Source organism: Hemiscyllium ocellatum, chromosome 7, assembly GCF_020745735.1.
Source record: "Hemiscyllium ocellatum isolate sHemOce1 chromosome 7, sHemOce1.pat.X.cur, whole genome shotgun sequence".
NCBI classification, from domain to species: Eukaryota; Metazoa; Chordata; class Chondrichthyes; order Orectolobiformes; family Hemiscylliidae; genus Hemiscyllium; species Hemiscyllium ocellatum.
In genome coordinates, this window is record NC_083407.1 from 40,210,094 (window position 1) to 40,233,291 (window position 23,198).

Consider the following 23,198-nt stretch of genomic DNA (forward strand, 5'->3'; position numbering starts at 1 on the left):
TATTAGGAAGTATTTATGGTGTGTACAGAGTTTGAATATCATGAATTAAACTTGAAAATAGAGCTTGTGCTTTCTGGGGACAAGATTTTACTGATCTATTTTTGGCAAAATATAATTATTAGGATTAATCTAAGCAATTAATGACACAAAATTCACACTAGATATTCAGCTCCTCTTATTAGTTACAGACTAATTTATTTCAGCAACTCAGCATATATATCAAACTGTCAGTATGTTCTTGTTACTGCAGTATTTGAAGATATTCGTGCAGGCATTCTTTATCCAAAGAACAACTCTGAGAAGGATATGACAATGAAAGATGATAGATTTAATGTGTTGTACAGTGTTGACAGAAAGGCATCCAGCCATCTCACTTTCTAACTCTCAAGAGATTTTGATGTTTCAAAAGTGCAATGATGTTTTAAGTGCAATGAGTGTCTGCATTTTTCACCCTTTCAGGCACTGAGTTCTAGACCATCACCATCCACTGGGTGAAAACTGTTTGTCACCTCCCCTTGAATCTTCAACTTGAATTCTATGCCTCCCTGCCCCCAGCCCCCCCCTCATTGATCAAACTCTCTGTTATGGGAAATCTGTCCTTGCACTTCATTTGATTTAGGCCCTGCATAATTTCATAAACTCCAATTATTATCTTGCCATCAGTTCATCTGTTTAAAGTTAAATGTCCCCAGCTTTTCCAATCTCTCCTCAAAGCTAAAATTCTTAAGTCTTTGCAGACTGCTCTTTACCTTTTTGAATGCAGCCACACCCTATCCGTAATGGAGTGGCAAGACTGTAGCTAGCTGTGTCTAACTAGTGTTTTATATCTCGATAACCTCTCTCTTCTTATATTTGTATGCTTTAGCTAACAATTGAAAGTATCCTATGTATATTATTAGTCAACTTATCTGTCTGTCCAGTCTCTTCCATGGATCTGTGGGCATGAACTCCAAGGTCTCCCAGTTACTCTATACAATGTAGAAATCTATCATATACTGTGTATTCCTTTCACTTGGAACAAACATGTCACTTCAGTCTTCTTCAGATAGAATTTCATTTGCCATTTTCTGACCCCTTGACCCATCTATTGATACATTTCTGCAATTTATAGCTTTCTTCCTCACTATCAATTGTGCAGTCAGTTTTTGTGTTGTCTGCAAACTTCTTAATCACCATTCCTATATTAGTGTAACTAATTGAAATATAACATGAAGAACATGGACCTAATATTGAGCTCTGAGAAGCCCTGTTAGAAACAATCTTCCAGTCTCAAAAACTACATGTTTACGATTACACTTGGTTTTTCTGTATCTGAGACAATTTTTGGACTTAACTTGCTAATTTTCCAGTCTGTCATGTCAGACCGTGTCAAAATTTTTTGATTACATTAAGCATACAGTACTCTTTGACGCTCCTTGTTAGGTCTCCAAACATCAAATATAATCAGAAATTACCTTGCCTTAACCAGTCCATGTTCACTATTCTTTGTTAATCAGCACCTTTCAAAATGTCACTCAGAATTTTTTCCAACAATTTGCTGACAAGTTCGGCAAACCAACTTGTAAATATTCAGTCTATGTCTTCCTCTCTTTTTAAATAATGCCCCAACATTAGCAGCCCCACAGTTTCCTCGTGCTGTGCCTAAGCCAGAAAGGATTAAAAACTGAAGATCAAAGCCACCACGATTTCCTCCTTTGTTTCTCCGAACAATATTGGTTACCTTTCATCTGGGCCACATGACTTATCTATTCTCAAAGCTGCTGAAACCTTAATATTTTATGTCATCCAATATTTCACACTCCTCCTTAATTATAATGTCTGCATATTCTCTCTCTTTTGTAATTTTGATTGACATAAACTATTCTTTTTAAGATTCATGCTTCTGTCTTCTCCCTCCACACTTAAGATACCTTCATGATTTTCAATGTACATTACTTTTTCCTGAATGTATTTATAAACCACCCTTGGGTTTTACTTGTCAATATTTTGTGTTCTCTTTTGTGCTTCCCTGACTTTGTCGATTAGTTTCATTCCCATATTTTCTAATGGGAGAAAGTCTATTCTAAGGCAGTATTGAGCTCTTGACATCTGAGAATCAGCTTCCCTTTTTTTGGGTTAAAACTGTGGTTAAAGAGTTCAAAATTTACATGGTGCTTGAAGGAAAATGTAGAAGGTATGGGCTATTTTTATAATTCATTGCCTTTCAAGCCATCTTAGTTTGTCAGTTTATTAATATTTAATGAGCTGTTAGCAGCAAACTACTATCATAATACATTAGTGCTTTAGCTTTGGGACTAGATGGTAATCTCAGGTTTATCTAACATTCATGTTTCAGATTCTGAAGCTGCTGATCTTGACCTATTTGTCAGATGAACCAAACAGTACACTATGAGAAAGTAACATCCATTATGACTTGCATGAGAGCACCTTTTCCAACCGAGAATAGAGCTGCATTAATGTAGATTCAGAACTGTTTCCATTCATTTGCTAATTGTTTGAAACAAAATCCAACTTCCCATCATAAATTTGTATCAATTAATTAAATAAATAAAGATGGCTGGGCAGGTGATGTGCTGTGGTTGTATGATGTGGGAGCTGGCTGATCCCATTGTGAGCGGCAGTGACCACATCTGCAGCAAGGGTTGTTTGCTGGAAGAACTCCGGATCAGAATTGATGATGTGGAATCTGAGCTTCAAACTCTGCGGCATATCCGGGAGGGAGAGAGTTACCTGGATGCTTTGTTTCAGGAGGGAGTCACACCCTGTACATTAAGTAATTCAAATTCAGTTAGTCATCAGGAACAACAGGGTGTGACTGCAAGAGAGGCAGGTGGGGGGATTCTGAGTTCAGAAATGGAGGAGCCTCAGCCTTTGACCTTGTCCAACAGGTATGAGATTTTTGCTCCCTGTATGGGTGAGTAAAAGGGCTGTGGACAGGATGAGCCAGCTGACCACGGCACCTTTGTGCAGAAGGCAACTCAAGAGGAGGAGCAAAAAGACAAGTAGTTGTTATAAGAGATTCTATAATTTGGGGGACAGATAGTATCCTTTGTGAGCTGGATCAGGAGTCCCGCATGGTGTGTTGCCTGTCCAGTGCCAAGGTGCAGGACATCTCCGATCGGCTTGAAAGGATAATGGAGCACAAGGGGGAAGCTCCAGTTGTTGTGGTCCACGTTGGCACTAACAGCGTAAGCAAGGCTAGATAAAAACAATGACTGCAGATGCTGGAAACCAGATTCTGGAGTAGAGTGGTGTTGGAAAAGCACAACAGTTCAGGCAGCATCTGAGGAGCAGGTAAATCGACATTTCTGGCAAAAGCCCTTCATCAGGAATGAGGCTGGGAGCCTTGGGGGTGGAGAGATAAATGGGACAGGGATGGGGCGAGGGAGAAGGTAGCTGAGAGTGCAATAGGTTGATGGGGGTTCTGTCCGTGTTGCAGTTGGAGGGGTGGCATTCGAGGGGGGAGGTGCAGGACGTGGATAAGATGCACTGGAGGGCATCTTCAAACGTGTGGGAGGGGAAATGGTGGTCTTTAAAGAAGGACGCTATGTGGTGTGTTCTGTGGTGGAACTGGCCCTCCTGGGAGATGGAGAAATTGGGAATAAAGGATAGCATTTTTGCAGGATGTAGGGTGGGAGGAAGTGTAATCCAGGTAGCTGTGGGAGTCAGTGGATTTGTCAATGTTGATTTGGTCATCTTTGATGGAGATGGAGATGTCCAGGAAGGGAGGGAGGTGTCAGAGATGGTCCAAGTGCATTTATGGTTGGGGTGGAATGTGTTGGTGAAATTGATGAACTGTTCAACTGTGGGAGCACAAGGTGGCGCAGATGCCTGATTCCCCCTGATCCTCACCTTCCACCCCACCAACCTTCGCATAAATCACATCATCCGCTGATATTTCCGCCACCTACAAACCACCCCACCACCAGGGATATATTTCCCTCTCCAAACCTATCCACTTTCTGCAAAGACCGTTCCCTCCGCGACTACCTGGTCATGTCCATGCCCCCAAACAACACACCCTCACCTCCTGGCACCTTCCCTTGCCACTGCAGGAATTGCAAAACCTGTACCCACATCTCCCCCCCCCCTCACCTCCATTCAAGGCCCAAAAGGAGCCTTCCACATCCATCAAAGTTTCACACGCACTTCCACACATTTATTGTATCCGTTGCTCCCAATGCAGTCTCCTCTAGATTGGGGAGACCGGCCACCTACTTGCAGAGTGCTTCGGAGAACATCTCCGGGACACCCGCACCAATCAACCCCACCATCCTGTGGTTGAACACTTCAATTCCCCCTCCCAATCTGCCAAGGACATGTAGGTACTGGGCCTCCTCCACTGTCATACCCTCACCACCCGATGCCTGGAGGAAGAACACCTCATCTTCTGCCTTGGGACCCTCCAACCCCAGGGCATCCACATGGACTTCACCACTTTCCTCATTTCTCCTCCCTCCACCTTACCTCAGTTCCAACCTTCCAGCTCAGCACTGTCCTCATGACTTGTCCTACCTGTCAATCTTCCTTCCCACCTATCTGCTGTACTCTCCTCTCTGACCTATCACCTTTACCCCCACTTCCATTCACCTACCGCACTCTCATCTACCTTCTCCCCAGCTCTACATCCCTCCCATTTATCTCTCCACCCCCAAGGCTCCCAGTCTCATTTCTGATGAAGGGCTTTTGCCCAAAATGTTGATTTTCCTGCTCCTCGGATGCTGCCTGACTTGCTGTGCCTCTGCAATTTCTAGCCTGGCTCCATGCAATATCCTTGAATGACTTCCACCAATTCTAGTAACACATCAACTTTAAGTACAAACAGCCTTTCCTCTCCGCTATTTTAGCTCTCCAGTATTTCACCACTTAAAAGTACTCAGTTAGTACTTACGAAGTTTTCAATTAGGACAAACATAGCAGCCAATGAATGCATAATTCTCATAGTGGTGCAGCTATTGTGCCCCTACTTCTGAGCTAAAAGGTTTGACTGTTTGAAGATCTGTCAGAAGACCTCCACCAGTGGTAAATGTGAATAGGTCGATTTAAAATATTTTATTCTAATATTTTTATTTCTGTGATGTCCTGTTCTATGTTTTATATTTGAACGCAATGTTATTATCCTGACCTCTGGGCCAGAAAATCCAGGTATAAATCCAAGCTGCCCCAGAGCAGGTGGATTAAAAATATATCAGTAAGAATATTAGCACAGAACAGGATTAGAAGCATTAACTAAAATTAATGTGTGCCACTTTCAAACTGACATTGCGGTAACTTCTGAGGTAGTGCAATTCAGGCAAGGGACTGGGCAGGAAGGAACATTAAAACATGGAAATGCGTTGTCAGAACTTTCATAAATTAGGAGGCACACATTCATCACGACAGTAATCCATTGCCTCCCTAGTTCAAGGGTGAAGGACACTTTGGGTCGGGTGCAAAACATTTTTCAGGAGAATGGAGTGAGCCGAAAAGGGTGATATATGTCACCAATTTCACAGAGGAGGAAAATAGCAAGCCACACAGTAAGCTGCACAGTAAGGTACACAGTAAGGTACACAGTAAGCTACACGGTAAGGTACACGGTAAGGTACACGGTAAGCTACACAGTAAGCTACACAGTAAGGTACACAGTAAGCTACACAGTAAGGTACACGGTAAGGTACACGGTAAGGTACACGGTAAGCTACACAGTAAGCTACACGGTAAGGTACACGGTAAGGTACACGGTAAGCTACACAGTAAGGTACACGGTAAGCTACACGGTAAGGTACACAGTAAGGTACACAGTAAGCTACACAGTAAGATACACAGTAAGGTACACAGTAAGCTACACAGTAAGCTACACAGTAAGATACACAGTAAGGTACACAGCAAGGTACACAGTAAGCTACACAGTAAGGTTTTTCAGTCCTAGGTAATAAGTCAAAAAGTAACTGTTAAAGATAATTAATTGTGAAATACTCCCAGTGCTCAGAAACACTCCTCAAAGTAAGGAGTATCAATGCACAGCAGGGGTCAGATTCTTGAATAATTGCTTCTAATTATAGATCAGCATCTACCTATTCAAAAAAGTTGAACATCTGCAATATTGCGACCAATGTTCTTTCAGGAAGGTTCAATGGTGTACCCTGAGGAGTTTTGAAAATAACTGGTCGAGCTGTGCGTATTCACAGGTATAAAAATGAAATATGGATTAGAGTGAAATTTTTTCTTTTGAGACTAAGTATGGAGGCAGACTAAAATCTTGGGAGAGGGAGTCCCTCTGCTTGCGGGCAAATCAATTTTTCATTCTCAACAGATTGCACATTCACACACAAGCAAAATGTCAAGGGTTATGTGAGATGGGCTGGAACTTCTGTACCACACCAGGACCATCCAGGCTCCAACAACCAGATGCCATATTTGAAAGGAATGAGTTGTATTCAGTTCTATGGGACTTGATTAGCAGGACCCGCTAGAGGTGCATGACAGTATGATTCTGGCAGGTAGCATGTGCAAATCCTGAGGAAAGGTATCATCATCCTCATTGACAAAAGGGAAGGGAGGGAGGTAATTCAACAGTGGTGACTAATTTCACTGTTGAATGTGGATTATAAAATCTTGTCTAAAGTTATCGCAAATTGGGTCAGGTCCGCTCCGGGATTGATGATTCACCCTGAGCAAACCTGTGCTGTACTGGGCAGGACAAGCTTGGAGAGTCTAGTGCTCCTAAGGGATATGACTGTCTACGTGCAGGACAAGGAGAGTTGACACCTGCCTCACCGGCCTGGACCAGGAGAAGGCCTTTGAAGGGATATCGCACACCTACATGAGGGATGTGCTTTTCAAAATATGCTTTGGGGAGGGATTCTGCACTTAGATCGACTGCTCTACACTAAATCAGTCATTCAGTCTCAATCAATGAGTGGGAATCAGAAAGCTTCCTGATCTGATCTTCCCTGTTTTTTGTCTTTGCACAATTGTGTTCTTTCATTTCAGAAAAAAGGTTTGATACTTCCCATACTGGCTGAAGTCACAAAGAACTCTCCTTCTCAACCTCTTTTCTCATTTGAGACATGGGGTGATTCTCAGGTTAAACTGACCACCAGTCATCTCTCTCTCTCTCTCTCTCTCTCTCTCTCTAGTCATTTGGGACTTTACCTTACCTTACAATCTTTAAGTAAGATCACATATGTTTGAGACTGCTCAGATGCTGATGGACCCAGTGAATCTTCACACTTCCAGGCTGTCAGCTTTTGTGCAAAGAAACAGCTTTGTTACAAAGGAGCCAAATTATTGAAATTTGTGCCCTCCATAGCTTGGAGGAAATAACAGCAAAGGGCAAGCTGTAGATGTTGTCTACATGGATTTTAAACAGTGTTTGATAAAGTACAACAAAAGAGGATGGTTAACAAATCTGTAGCTCATAAAATAGGAAATTTAAAAAAAAGGTCTGAGGTAAAAAATTGCTTTAAGGCCAGCAAACAGCAAGTCATAGTCGATTATTGTTTTTCAGGCAAAAGAATAATAGACCATGATGTTTCCCATAATTCAGTGTTAGAGCCAAGCTTCCTTCTAAAATTTTCTTCATCCACATATGGAGTCAATTTTGTTAGGAGCAAAATCAAGGTAACGTATGGATACATGCCATTAAGAAGAACAAACGAACATCTATAAATTTAAAAATCTCCATAAGTACAATAGGTGTAGAAATAATACCATTCCCAGCTTATGTTGACATAACAAGTCCACAAATTACAAGATTTATTTGAATTAACTTTGCCATGGTGGGATTCAAACTCATGTAATCTAGGTTTTAACTTCAGTATCATAAGCACTACACAACCAAATAGGAGTGTCATTTTGAATTGTAGCTGGTATTTCAATCATTTTACAATGAAAAGTGAATTGGCAGCAATAGCTGAAAACAAGACAGGATTTTAATAATTTACTAATAATCTGCTATGAAAACAAAAAGTACTGTAAAAACTCAGAAATTCTGCCAATAATTTGTCAGCATCAGTGGAGAGAGATATCAGGCTAATGTTTAGAGTCTGATATGACTCTTTGTCAGTTGAAGAAGTCATATCGGACTCAAATTCCAATTCTGTTTTTCTCTCCAAAGATGTTATCAGACATGTATAATAATTTACTAACTTTTTCAATTATCCCTGCATACGAGTTCTCCACTCTGCATCCAACCATAAGTAGCAAGCTTGGATGTATCACACCTACCTCTATACTTCTTCTTCATCTACTCTCAAAGGGCACCATTCACTTATTGCTCAGTACAAGCAATGAATTAAACTTGACATTTTGCTACTCACGACTCAGTTATCAGCTCCGTACTTTCCCCAGAGGAATTCTTCTAAACAACTTCTAAATACCATAGAATGGAAATGAAGCAAGATGAAAACCTTGAGTAATCCATTATGTAAATGGCAAGGGACCTCTGCCTCATCAGTTTAAAACATGCAATGGCAGTCTAACCCAGTCATTAGTGCAAATGAAACTGCTGTATACAGATGTAAGTCTTAAAGGCACTATGATCTCTCAAATGTTAAAGTTATGAAATAATTTAAGTTAAATGAATAAAGCAGTTCTTGTCACATGTTCCTTAAAATATGCAGACCAAGAAATTTGACAGTTCTGGTGTACAGCTGGAAAACAGCAGTGTTAAGGAACAAAGTAGGGATATGTGCCTGTTTTGCACCAGGAGAGCATCATCCACCATATTCATTAAGGTTTTAATACACATTGTCATAGAGATGTACAGCACAGCAACAGACCCTTAGATCCAACCAGTCCATGCTGACCAGATATCCCCACCCAATCTAGTCGTACCTGCCAGCACCCGGTCCGTATCCCTCCAAACCCTTCCAATTCATATACCCATCCAGATGCTTTTTAAATGTTGCAGTTTCTAACCTCAACCACTTCCTCTGGCAGCTCATTCCTTACACGTACCACCCTCTGTGTGAAAAAGTTGCCCTTTAGGTCTCTTTTATATCTTTCCCCTCTCACCCTAAACTTATGACCTCTGGTTCTGGACTCTGCCACCCCAGGGAAAAAAACTTATCCTATCCATGCCCCTGATGCTCTGAGGCATGGATAGGATAATTCAGCCTCTAACAATCCAGGGAAAACAGTCCCAGCCTATTCAACATCCCCCTATAGCTCAAATCCTCCAACCCTGACAGGAATATACTTTCTCTGGATTCTTGTTATCTCATTTCTGAAGGCTTCCCATTTTCCAGCTGTCCATTTACCTGTGAACATTTGCCCCCAATCAGCTTTTGAAAGTTCTTGCCTAATACCATCAAAATTGGCCTTTCTCCAATTTAGAGCTGAAAATGTGTTGCTGGAAAAGCACAGCAGGTCAGGCAGCATCCAAAGAGCAGGAGAATCGACGTTTCGGGCATGAGCCCTTCTTCAGGAATTCCTGCTCTTTGGATGCTACCTGACCTGCTGTGCTTTTCCAGCAACACATTTTCAGCTCTGATCTCCAGCATCTGCAGTCCTCACTTTCTCCTTTCTCCAGTTTAGAACTTCAACTTTTAAATCTGGTCTATCCTTTTCCATCACGATTTTGACATTAATAGAATTATGGTCTCTGGCCCCAAAGTGCTCCCCCATTGAAACTTCAGTCACCTTCCCTGCCTTATTTCCCAAGAGTAGGTCATGTTTTGCACCTTCTCTAGTAGGTGCATCCACATGCTGAATCAGAAAATTTTCTTGTACACACTTAACAAATTCCTCTCCATCTAAACCCTTAACACTATGAAGTCCCCAGTCTATATCTGGAAAGTTGAAATCCCCTACCATAACCACCTTATTAATCTTACAGATAGCTGAGATTTCCTGACAAATTTGTTTCTCAATTTCCCTCTGACTATTAAGGGATCTATGATACAATCCTAATAAGGTGATCATCCCTTTCTTATTTCTCAGTTCCACCCAAATAATTCCCTGGATGTATTTCTGGGAATGCCCTCTCTCAGTACAGCTATCTCTTATCAAAAACACCACTCCCCCTCCTCTCTTATCTCCCTTTCTATCCTTCCTGCAGTATTTGTATCCTGGAACATAAAGCTGCCAGTCCTCCCCATCCCTGAGCCACGTTTCTATAATTGCTATGATATCCCAGTCCCATCTTCCTAACCATGCCCTGAGTTCATCTGCCTTCCCTGTTAGGCCCTTTGCATTGAAATAAATGCAATTTAATTTATCAGTCTTATCTTGTTCTCTGCTTTGTCCCTGCCTGCGCTGTTTGACTCGCTTCTTTTCTCAACTGTACCAGTTTCAGATTGATCTCTTTCCTCAATATCTCCCTTGGTCCCACACACCAACAACTCCCCCCTCCCACCCACCTTACTAGTTTAAATCCTCCTGAGCAGATCGAGCAAATCTTCCTGCCAGTATGTTAGTCCCCTTCCAATTTAGGTGCAATCCGTCCTTCTTGTACAGGTCACTTCTACCCCAAAGGAGATTCCAATGATTCAAAAATGTGAATCCTTCTCCCACACATCAGCTCCTCAGCCATGCATTCATCTGCTTTGTCTTCCTATTCCTGTCTTCACTAGCTCATAGCTCTGGGAGTAATCCAGATATTACTACTCTTGAGGACCTCCTTTTTAAATTCCTGCCTAACTTTCTGTAATCTCCCTTCAGAATCACAACATTTTCCCTTCCTATTTCGTTGGTTCCAGTGTGTACAATGACCTCCTTCTGGCCCCTCTCCCATTTGAGAACATTCTGCACCGTCTCTGAGACACCCTTGATCCTGGCACCAGGGAGGCAACACACTATTTTGAGTTTTTGCTGCTGGCCACAGAAACATCTGTCTGAAGCTCGGACTAGAAAGTCCCCTAACACAATTGATCTCTTGGAACCTGACGTACCCCTCATTGCATTAGAGCCAGTCTAAATACCAGAAACTTGGCTGTTCGTACTATGTCCCCTGAGAATCCATCACCCAAATAACATACTTGTTTGAAATGGGGATAGCCATGGGCCTTTTTGATATATTTGAGATCAGCATTAAGCTAATTTCATTTAAAAATTGGGGACCTAATGACCTTTTCAGGAGCATTGACAAATTGGTTTATGAACACTGCAGCACAATTGGACATGTTTCTCCTATTGCTAGTTTCTTGATGTGCACAGGAAAAGTCCACAATTTATAAAATGACCTCTGAAGACTGATACCCTAAAAAAAAACAGAAAGGTTTTTACTTATTTTATTGCAGATCCACACAAAGCTTGAGTGAGGATTTTGGCTTCACCTCAAAACCAGAGGCTGCTACTGGCTAATGGCCAAGCAATCCTGACTACCTCCCACTAGATGATCTTGCTGCCCTTCTATGTAGGGAAGCTGCTTGTGGGGTTGTACATCATGCCCATAGCCAATAGGCACTTCCTTAATGAGGTCAGAGACTGATTTGCAGTGATTGTGCTGCCACTCTTATTAGGTGTGAGCTGTGTGCACTCCATCTAGATCCCACCTTGGTTTGGCTGAGTTTCTGAGTTTCTAAAGCCTAATTCCTCCCAACACAAATAACATAACAGTCTCCATTTCATTCCCATGTCAAGTGCATGGAAGTAGGAGGATTTCTGGCTTTGGGAACTTGATCTTTAAAAATGTCTGTCAGCTCAACCCATTTTAGCCCAGCAGGTGTGGACTGGATTGGGAATCAGCCTGAGTGAACTGGGAAAAACTGAGGAGGCTGCCAGTTTATGAGGCAATCCATTCAGAAAGACAACCTTGTGGCTCCAGTACTTCATTCAAAACCAAAATAAAATTAAATAGAAAACATTCTTCCAGCCTTCAGCCTTCTACAATTCTATATCCCATCACGTCTACTCAGTCCCTCACAGTCCAGGTATCAAATAATCCATTCTATTCCTCCATGGTCTCTCAAACCCCTTATGCCACCATATAGCCCCTCCTATATCCCACATACCCTCATACCTTCCCATGCCCCTCTATTCATACTCCATAGCCCCTCTTAGTTCTGATACAAACTTAGTGCCTACTTGCACCCACCATCCGTTTCCTCTTCACCTGCCATGGCAACACACTTGGCATCTACAAGAACTCATGCAAACAGAAGAAAAGATAGTTCTATTACTATCTTTCTATACTACAGGCAACACCATTAAGAAAAAAATCTCATGCATAAAAACAGTTTTTGACGGGTCTTGACTGCTTCGATACATCCTGACAATTTTCACATTTGTTGACACTGCTTGCCATTTTTTAACCCAGGTCAAACTTTGTGATAATCTGATTCCCGATGAAGGGCTTTTGCCCGAAACGTCGATTTCGCTGCTTGTTGGATGCTGCCTGAACTGCTGTGCTCTTCCAGCACCACTGATCCAGAATCTGGTTTCCAGCATCTGCAGTCATTGTTTTTACCTAATACAGTTAACAACATATCCAAGTATTTGCAAAGGTGTTCAAGAAAGTGTCACAAAATGGATTTTCCAGCAAAGTTAAAGCCCATAGAATAAAAGAGAAAGCAGCAGACAGAAATGAAGTTGGCCGATTGACAGGAAACAGAGAACGGTGATGAAGATTGTTATATGATATGAGGAAGTTACTTAGGGGATTTACCAGTAGCTACAAGACCACTGCATTTCTTTATATATAATAATGAGGTAATTTTAAGTGAACAAGGCACAATTATAAAATTTGAAGTTGACATGAAGCTTTGAAGTAGTGTGAATTATAAAAAGGATAATAGATTTCAGCAGCGTATTAACAAGTAGAATGGATAGACATGTGGCAGGTAAAATTTAATGCAGAGAAGCGTAAACTTATAATATTTGGTATGAAGAACGAGAAGAGAGAGATTAATGTAAAGGATACAATTCTAAAGGTGTGCAAGAACAGACTTGGGTTTTTATCTGTATAAATAATTTAAGGTTGTGTGGCAGATTGAGAGAGTTTTAAAAAGCGTATTGGAAATAGAGGCATAGAATTCAAAACATGTAAGTTATGATGACATTTTCTAACACATTAGTTTGGCATCAATGAGAGCACTATAGCTGGAGCTACACTTTAGGAAGGATGTGAAAGTTTTACGGAGAATACAGAAAATATTCACTAGCATAGTTTCAAGGATGATGGACTTCAGTTACATGGATATATTGGAGAAATTGAGGTTGCTTTTTTTGGGGAAGAGGAGGTTTAAAGAATATTCAAAATCATGAAGTATCTGGACAAATAGGGAGAGACAGTTGGAAGCGTTGAAAATCAGAGAGCACCAATTGAAGATGGATGACAAAAGAACCAATAAGACATGCAGAACCTATCTCTACAGCAAATGTTCAGGTTCTGAATTGAACTGCCTGAGTACAGCAGATTCATTTTAAAATGATAATTGGAGAATTGTTTGAAGAGAGGTTCTCAAGGCTACTGGGAAAAGGCAACGGAAAGGGAACAGCTGAGTTGTTCTTGCAAAGAGCCAGCTGGAACACAATATGCTGAATGGCCTTTCAATAAGGCAGAAGGACATTTTTGGATGACCTTTAAAATTTTCTTGATTGCATGTTTAATCGCTTGATGTCTTGGATGATCATTTAGATCATTATTACCTTCTTAAGATAACCTCCTGAAAGCTCAGAAAAAAGAGCTGTTAGTAGGTCTCATCGTGGTGCTTTTGTACATTTCAAGTGGGTGTTTTCTATTGTCCCAGTTCTCAGCTAGGATTGATCTTTATTTCTTATGGTATTGAACTCAGAAATATTTTGGTATTTTGGCATTTGTTTTCAGTTTTAATGAATATTCAGGTTTTTAAAATACCATTTTACTCAGTTTCAGAGTGCTAGAACAATGACAGTGAAAATTAAAAAAACATAAAGATTGAAGTGACATATTTCATGGCTGCCACAAAGTTTACATTTTTCCTTCTGGTTAATGACACCATTCTAATAAAATGAATCAGTTTGTTTTGCTGTCAAAAACTAATATCTCTGAATTCTCAAAGATATTCTTGTTTATATTTAGGAGAAAGTGAGGACTGCAGATGCTGGAGATCAGAGCTGAAAATGTGTTAGACCAATTACAAGTCTTTTTCTTGAGCATTGCGGAGGCAGTTACCAATCAGCATACTCTTGTTTCTGAAACTATTAAACAATAGGAAGGGTTTAGAAGGCATATGGGCCAAGTGCTGGCAAATGGGACTAGGTTAATTTAGGATATCTTGTCGGCATGGATGAGTTGGACTGAAGGGTCTGTTTCAGCTGTACATTTCTATGACTCTGTGAACACAGTTGGATATTGCACTAAAACATGTATTTTTTGTTTTTAGGATGATTTCCTTTTTAGTGTTTCCATCATTAGTGGAATACTCTGCAGTATTCTGGCTGTGGTTAAGTTTATGCTTGGAAGAATCCTCACAAGCAAAGCTCTGATAACTGATGGTGAGTATTGACACTTCACAAATATAATGTTCTGATATAGGGTCAATTAAAATACTTGACAGCAAAATATTCTTGGCGTTCAATAGGAAACAGGAAGGTATGATACATTGGAGCAATGCAGTACAAACTCTAAACATCATGACTGAAAAAATATAGAGTTGAGAGTGAGGTGCTGGAAAAGCACAGCAGGTCAGGCAGCATCCGCGGAACAGGAGAATCGATGTTTTGGGCAAGAGCCTTCATCATGAAATATATACAGACAATAGAATGATATAAAGTATAGTACATTTGGCTCAGCACACCTGAGAGAGTAATAGCTGCCTTTATTCATTCCCAAATTTCTGATATTTGACAGGTTTTAATATTAATTTCTTTTAAATACCTGTGAAAAGCAATTTCATTTACTTAAAAACGTGATTACTTTTAAACTGTGATTCCTAGATCCGTTCTCTCAAACCAAATAAGGGAAACATCTTTTCAGCATTCATCTGCCAAGTCTCCTCAGTATATCAAATGTTTCAAGCAGATCATCTCTCATTCTTCTGAACACGAATCAATACAGTCCCAAATTAATCTTTTCTCATTCGATAACCCAATATCCTAGGTATCAGCTGGTTGAACTTTTTTCAAACAACTTCTAACATATTTTCATCCTTCTTTAAATAAAGAGAGCAAAATACTTTAGATGTGGCCTTGCCAACATTCTATATGTGTGTAGCAAAACATCCTTACTTTTATATTTTATCCCCTTTGCAATAATAGACAACATTCCATTGGCTTTTCGAATCATTTATTATGCCTATACAAACACCAATCTAACTCTGCAGTCTCTATTTAAATAACGTTACTATTGTCTTCTTGCCAAAATGGATAAGTTCATATTTCCCATGTTATTCTTCATCAGCAAATCTTTTGTCCATTCACTTAATCTATCTATATCTACACATTCACACCTTCGTCCAAGTAAATGCTTGAGGCCCCAACACGGTTCCCTGTGGCATACCATTTGTCATATCCTGCCAACCCAAAAACAACCCATTGATTCTGCTCTTCTGCTTTCTATTAGCCAATGAATCCTCTATCTGTCAAGTATGTTGTTTGTTACTTTCTCAAAGTCCTCTATGAAATTAATCAAACATGAATTTTCTTTCAAAACCATGTTGCATTAAGATTTTCTAAATGACAGGCTCACCGGTTTGTAGGTTTCTGCTATCTGTCTCCCTTATTTTTGAATAGAGGAGTACAATTTGCAGTTTGCCAGTCTCATGGGAATCTAAGGAATTTGGAAAAGTAAAAACAGTAAATTCACTTGATCAACAGAATTGGTTGGCGAACAGAAAGCAGAGGACCAGAATAACTGAATTGTTTTTGGTTGACAGGGTGTGACAATTGGTGTGCCCCAGAGAACAGTGTTGGGGCCTCAAATATTTACATCTGTTGTCAGGAAAGTGTTAGAATCATTTATTAAGGAAGCAATATCAGAACATTTAGAAAGTCAGAACATTATCTTATCAGAGTCAACATGGTTTTATGAAGGGCAAATCATATTTGACTAATTTGCTAGAGTTCTTCAAAGATGCAACAAGCATGGTGGATAATGGGGATGCTGTAGGTGTAATTTATCTGGACTTCTTGAAGGCGTTTGATAGGGTGCTGCACAAAAGGTTAATTCACAAGGTTGGGCCATATGGGATTGGGGTAATTTATTGGCCTGGATAGATGAGTGGTTGATGACAGAAGACAGAGAGTGGGAATAAATGTTTTTTTTTGGATGGCAAGATGTAACTAGTGGGGTGCCATGGGGTTCAGTCATTGGGCTCCAGCTATTTGCAGTTTACATTAATCACTTGGACACAGGGATAGAAGGCTCTATCACCAAATTTGCAGACAACACAAAAATAGGCAGGATGGTAAATTACAATTAGAAAATAAGAACTTATAAATAGATATAGATAGTTTAGGAGAGTGGGCCAAAATGTGGCAGGTGGAGTTTAGTGTGGGCAAGTGCGAGGTCATGCATTTGGGTCAAGAAAATGGGAAGGTGACCTACTGCCTTAATGGGAGAGATTCTGGGTGCTCCATTGTAGAGGTATCTAGGTGTACTCTTTCATGAGTCACAGAAAACTTGCACGCAGGTACACATAATAAAGAAAGTGAATGGAATGCTGACTTTTACGGCTAAAAGATTGGAATATAAAGGTTAGGAAGTATTATTGCAACTATATAAGGTATTGGTGAGTCTGCACCTGAAGTATTGTGCACAGTTTTGGTTCCATTATTTGAGGAAAGATGTCGTGGCATTGGAGGCGGTTCAGAGAAGGTTCACTGGATTGATCTCAGAGATGAGGGGTTTGTCGTATGAAGAGATAATGAACAGATTAGGCCTATACTCTCTGGAATTTGGAAGAATGAGGGGAGATCAAATTGAGGTATTCAAGATGATAAGAAGTGCGGATGAAATAGACATGGAGAAGATGCTTCCTCTTGTGGGGCACTCTAGGATAAGAGGACATAATCTTCAGATAAGCAGTAGCAAATTTAAAAGAGTTGTGAATCTGTGGATTTTGCTATCTCAAAGTGGGACCGTGAGAAGTTTAAGGAGCAGTTAGTCTGATTTTTAATTGGTAATGGTTTGAACGGATATAGAGAGAAGGTAGAAAGATAGGGGTGAGGAGTATATCAGTCATGATCAAATAGCAGAGCTGACTCAATGGGCTGAATGGCCTAATTCTGCTCGTATATTTTATGAACTTATGAACAGCTACTTCTTTTAACATCCCTAGGATGAAGTCCATCAAGGCCAGGGCTCTTGTTAGATTTTAGTCGTTATACTTCTCTCAACACTTTATCCCTTGTGATTGTAATTGTTTTAATTTTTTGCTGTGATCAGCCATGATTAAACTGTCAAGCTTGAGAGGCTGAATTGTCTACTCCTGCTCCTAGTGCTTAGTTCCTTTCATATTCCAATTTGTAATTATTTCTGGGATGCCGTTTTTATCATATACATTGAGGACTAATGCAAAATATCTGTTTAATTAATCTGCTATTTCCCTGTTTTTCATTAATAAATTCCTAGACTATCTTTAGAAAGCCAATGCTCTGATTAATTAATCTTTTCCTTTTTAAATAATTGTAGAAACTCTTACTAGTTGTTTTTATATGTCCAGCTAATTTCCCCTCATATTTATTCCTCATTCATCTTTTGGTCATACTTTGTTGATCTTTATATTTTACCCAATCATCTGATTTTGTGTTCCACCTTTGTAAATGTATATGCCTTTTCTTTCAATTTGATACCATGTTAACCTGTTTAGGTAGCCATAAATTTAACTTGCTTGTTTCCTTTAGAATCATTCTTTCTCACTGGAACATATATTTACTGAGTATCCTGAAATATCTCCTTAAATGTCAACCACTATGTCTCTATTGACCTATATCTTCTCAGTTCACTTTAGCCAGTTCAGTATTCCAGTCCTCATAATTGCCCTTGTTTAGTTTTAGAACACTTGTCTTAGATTTAATATTCTTGCCTGAAACAAAGTACATAAATCAATTATTTTATGGTGACTGCTACTCAGGAATGCCATTACCATGGGGTAATTAATTAATCCTGTCTCATTGGACATTCCCAGATCTCATATCACATGAACTCTGGTTGGCTTTAGAACGTGCAACATGCTGGAAACTCTGAGTTCATATTCTGATTACCCTTACCAACCTGATAGATCCAATCTATATGTAGATGAAAATTACCCATGGTTATCGTTGTACCTTTCTCACAAGCCATATCGGTTCTGTCACTTCTTCCTGTATACTCTGTTCTACAGTGTGGTTGCTGTTAGGGAGTCTAGAAAGCACTTCCACAGGTGACTTCATACCTTTACAATTTCACATTTCCAACCAAACTGATTCTACACCCTAATCTGCAGAACAAAGACATAACACTGCATACATTTAATCCTTGTTTGATTGCAATCATTTCCAAACATTGGCCAGACAATTCCACAATTCAGTTTTGTGTGCGTGTGTAGTGAGTGCAGTACACACACACACACACACACACACACACACACACACACACACACACACACACACACACACACACACACACACACACACACACACAAAAACCCACAAGCACACATATATTTTGTGGGGTGAATTTGTACTTGCATGGTAACATTGTACTTTGCTCAAAACCTGCATGCATTCATGTAGAACTCTGTTATCTCACTTTTTAGAATCAATCTAAACATCATGGCATAGACAGAGAACACAGGGGGCTAACACCTTCAACATATTGTCTAGCTATCACCATTGTTAACAGCTAACCTGAGAATGCAACTTTTTAAAAAAAGGTTTTGTGATTTACACATGAAAGAAGTGAAACTATCATGATATTCTAACTGATGAAAGGTTTAACAGACAATCAATTTTTCAATGTATAATTTCAGTTACATCACACTGTAAAGTTTTGCTATAAATTCTGTGTGCTAGGATTGAGCCCTCCACTATCACCTGATGAAGGAGCGATGCTCCAAAAGCTAGTGTGCTTCCAATTAAACCTGTTGGACTATAGCCCAGTGTTATGTGATTTTTAACTTTGGAGAGGGAGAATTATTGATCTTTAGTGACTGCCTAATCATGTATAAACTATCATCCAGCCAAGGAAGGAAAAAAGTGGATTCTATGATTGCTGTTTTATTCAGGAGCACATTTTAAAGTCACTTAAAGGAGGGAGAATGAATGGAGATGTGGAGAGGTTTAGGGAGGGAATTCCAATGCTTAAAGCCAAGGCCACTAAAGGTACAACTGTTCAGGGTGGGCCAAAGGATGTCAGGGATCCACCAGAGGTCGGATTGAAAGGTTATGGACTTCTTGGAGGACAAATTTTTGTAAATACATGTGACCTTCAAATTCTCCAATTAAACATAGGTACAATTAGATCAATCTTTCTTTATAGATAAAGTTAAAAATCACACAATACCAGGTTATAGTCCAACAAGTTTATTTGGAAGTACCAGCTTTCAAAGCGCTGCTCCCCCATCAGGGTATAGATATGCATCATCAGGATGATGAAGGGAGTGAATAATGGTCGATCTGGTGCAAATCATGCTGGCTGCTTTGTCCTGAATGGTGTCAAGTTTCTTCAATATTTGATCAACATTTGATTGAGTCCCTATTCTGGTCAGGTGAAGGGTATTCCAAAACATTCCTGACTTGTGTCTTGTAAATGCTGGGCAGGCATTAGGGAGACAAGAGGTCCCTTACTCACAACACAATTCCTAGTCTCCAACTTGTCTCTGAAGCCACAGAATTTGTGTGACTGATGCAGTAACGTTTCTGACCAGTGGTAACACCCCAGGATTTGATAGTGAAAGATTCAGAGATGGTGGTGCCATTGAAACTCCACAGCCCTCACCGTCATCCAAATAAGCACACAGGATCTCATGCCTTTTGCACAATTGCAAAGGTGAAGGCTCCTGCAGTCTTGCTTTTTGAGTTCCTTTATTTGCCTCACTGGCAGGCACACACTCTTTTCCCTGTCCTCTGGTCAATAAGAAGGCTCTGTCCTAAGGGAAGTGACGCTTTCCTGTTACAAACAGGCAGGTAACGTTCTCCTTTTCTGATGTGCCGCAGTCTCTGCAGAGCAGCCTCAAAGCTCATTAATTCTGAGCTAAAGCTGCAGATGTGTTTGCCCTGGGTCACCATGGCATCTAGAAGCATTTATATATCCAAAACTGACAGATCACTTGTCTTGCCACCCTTAATCACAATTCCAGCTGGCAGTCTCCCTTTCACTTGCTGTTCCAGTTAATGCTGACTGTCTCTGAGTCTCTGCTATGGTGTTTTTGAAATATATTCTTTATTAATTACTGTTGAACAGGTAATTGTTTTTGCATTTATATCCCATTTCAGTTTACGTTTGCAAAGGTCCAGCATTAACTCCTACAAATTTATTTAAAACTATTTTGAATCTGTTGGTCAAGGAGCCAGTCTCTGAAACATACTTCATTTTGTTACACTGCACCATCTGGCAACAGTCCAGCTGTTGGAATTCATTGTTATATTCCTGTCTTTTTGTCTTGTAGGTTTTAACTCCTTAGTTGGAGGCATCATGGCATTTTCTATACTGATCAGTGCAGAAGTCTACAATCATAATCCTGGTGTCTGGTATTTGGACGGCACTATAGGGATTCTCATTGGAATGATCATCCTTGCATATGGAATAAAGTAGGCTTCAACTTTTTTTCTGAGGATTCCAGCCAGATTGTCTGGTCTCTGGAATATTGGAGACTGAACTTGTGACTCAAGCTACATCCTGACATCCTTCAGAAATCCAAATGCATTGGCCTCTGGGATATTGCCTGGAGAGTTTTCGGGCAGCTCCCTTCCTCTGTGGAATACTCCACTTAATCACTCTGAAGTAGATTCAGAGATTTTGGAATAGTTATCCAGGAATTGTTAAAGAGAAATATTCTAGTTAGACACTGTTGAAAATGTGTTGCTGGAAAAGCACAGCAGGTCAGGCAGCATCCAAGGAGCAGGAGAATCGACGTTTCGGGCATGAACCCTTCTTCAGGAATGAGGAGAGTATGCCAAGCACGCTAAGATAAAAGGTAGGGAGGAGGGACTTGGGGGAGGGGCGATGGAAATGTGATAGGTGGAAGGATGTTAAGGTGAGGGTGATAGGCCGGACTGGGGGTGGGGGCAGAGAGGTCAGGAAGAAGATTGCAGGTTAGGAAGGTGGTGCTAAGTTCAAGGGTTGGGACTGAGACAAGGTGGGGGAGGGGAAATGTGGAAACTGGAGAAATCTGAGTTCATCCTTCGCGGTTGGAGGGTTCCTAGGCGGAAGATGAGGTGCTCTTCCGCCAGCCGTCGTGTTGCTATTGGCTGGCGATGGAGGAGTCCAAGGACCTGCATGTCCTTGGCGGATTGGGAGGGGGAGTTGAAGTGTTGAGCCAGGGGGTGTTCCCTGAAACGTTCTGCAAGTAGGCGGCCTGTATCCCCAATAGAGAGGAGGCCACATCGGGTGCAACGGATGCAGTAAATGATGTGTGTGGAGGTGCAGGTGAATTAGTGGCGGATATGGAAGGACCCCTTGGGGCCTTGGAGGGAAGTAAGGGGGGAGGTGTGGGTGCAAGTTTTGCATTTCTTGCGGTTGCAGGGGAAGGTGCTGGGAGTGGAGGTTGGGTTGGTGGGGTGTGTGGACCTGACAAGGGAGTCACAGAGGGAGTGGTCTTTTCGGAACACCTCTGGGACACCCGGACTAACCAACCCAACCACCCCGTGGCTCAATACTTCAACTCCCCCTCCCACTCCACCAAGGACATGCAAGTCCTTGGACTCCTCCATCGCCAGACCATAGCAACACGACGGCTGGAGGAAGAGCGCTTCATCTTCCGCCTAGGAACCCTCCAACCACAAGGGATGAACTCAGATTTCTCCAGTTTCCTCATTTCTCCTCCCCCCGCCTTGTCTCAATCCCAACCCTCGAACTCAGCACCACCTTCCTAACCTGCAATCTTTTTCCTGACCTCTCCGCCCCCACCCCGGCCTATCACCCTCACCTTAACCTCCTTCCACCTATCGCATTTCCAACTCCCCTCCCCTAAGTCCCACCTCCCTACCTTTTATCTTAGCCTGCTTGGCACACTCTCCTCATACCTGAAGGGCTCATGCCTGAAACGTTGATTCTCTTACTCCTTGGATGCTGCCTGAGCTGCTGCGCTTTTCCAGCAACACATTTTCAGCTCTGATCTCCAGCGTCTGCAGTCCTCACTTTCTCCTAGTTAGACACTGTGCCAACATCAGAACTTACCTTTCTATGATTGAACCACACCCCTTCCCCAAGTGCACTTCTGCCTAATTCCCAACCTGATTGGGCCTCACCATCACCTCCCCCACTACTACCCCTTGACCCTTAACCTCTAGCCGTCTTATTATCCCCATGACCTGACCCGATTACCCTTTCCAAACTAACCTGCCGAGCTATCCATCTCACCCACTGGCACTTACCCAATTCACTCATCTGTCACTTCACTTATTTCTCTTTCCACAGAGTTTAGTTTGAATGCCAGACCTTCTGAAATTCCAATGCATATCTCTTGTCTAGCCTGTCCTAGGATGGATGTGTTGTCCCAGTCGAAGTGGTGTCCTTCGTCTGTGTAAGGATACTAATGAGAGCTGGTCATGTCTTTTGATGGCTACTCGGTGCTTTTTAGATTAGATTAGATTACTTACAGTGTGGAAACAGGCCCTTCGGCCCAACAAGTCCACACCGACCCGCTGAAGCGAAACCCACCCATGCCCCTACATTTACCCCTTATCTAACACTACGGGCAATTTAGCATGGCCAATTCACCTGACCCACATATCTTTGGACCGTGGGAGGAAACCGGAGCACCCGGAGGAAACCCACACAGACACGGGGAGAATGTGCAAACTCCACACAGTCAGTCGCCTGAGGCAGGAATTGAACCTGGGTCTCTGGTGCTGTGAGGCAGCAGTGCTAATCACTGTGGCATCGTGTTGCCCATGTGCTGGTGTATCCTGGTGGCTAGTATTCTGCCAGTCTGTCCGATGTAGTGTTTGTCGCAATCTTTACAGGGTATTTTGTATATGACATTTATTTTGCTGGTTGTTGGTACATAGTCATTTAGGTTCATTAGTAGCTGTTTCAGTGTGTTGGTAGGTTTGTGGGCTACCATGATGCCAAGTGGTTAGCATATGGTAGTCATCTCGGAGATGTCTTTGATTGATGGTAGGGTGCACCCCCCACGCAGCCGGACTGT

The 23,198-nt window shown here is 41.4% G+C and overlaps 1 protein-coding gene across 2 annotated transcripts in view; it reads left to right on the forward strand.

Annotated features, from left to right (window-relative positions):
- Nucleotides 1-23,198, forward strand: part of tmem163a (transmembrane protein 163a) — a 287,064-nt gene that overhangs the window by 256,557 nt on the left and 7,309 nt on the right. For both annotated transcript variants that reach the window (XM_060827842.1, XM_060827841.1), the window contains 2 exons: nt 14,292-14,403; nt 20,496-20,637. In XM_060827842.1, the coding sequence (XP_060683825.1) occupies nt 14,292-14,403; nt 20,496-20,637 (254 nt within the window). The remainder of the gene's footprint in view (nt 1-14,291; nt 14,404-20,495; nt 20,638-23,198) is intronic.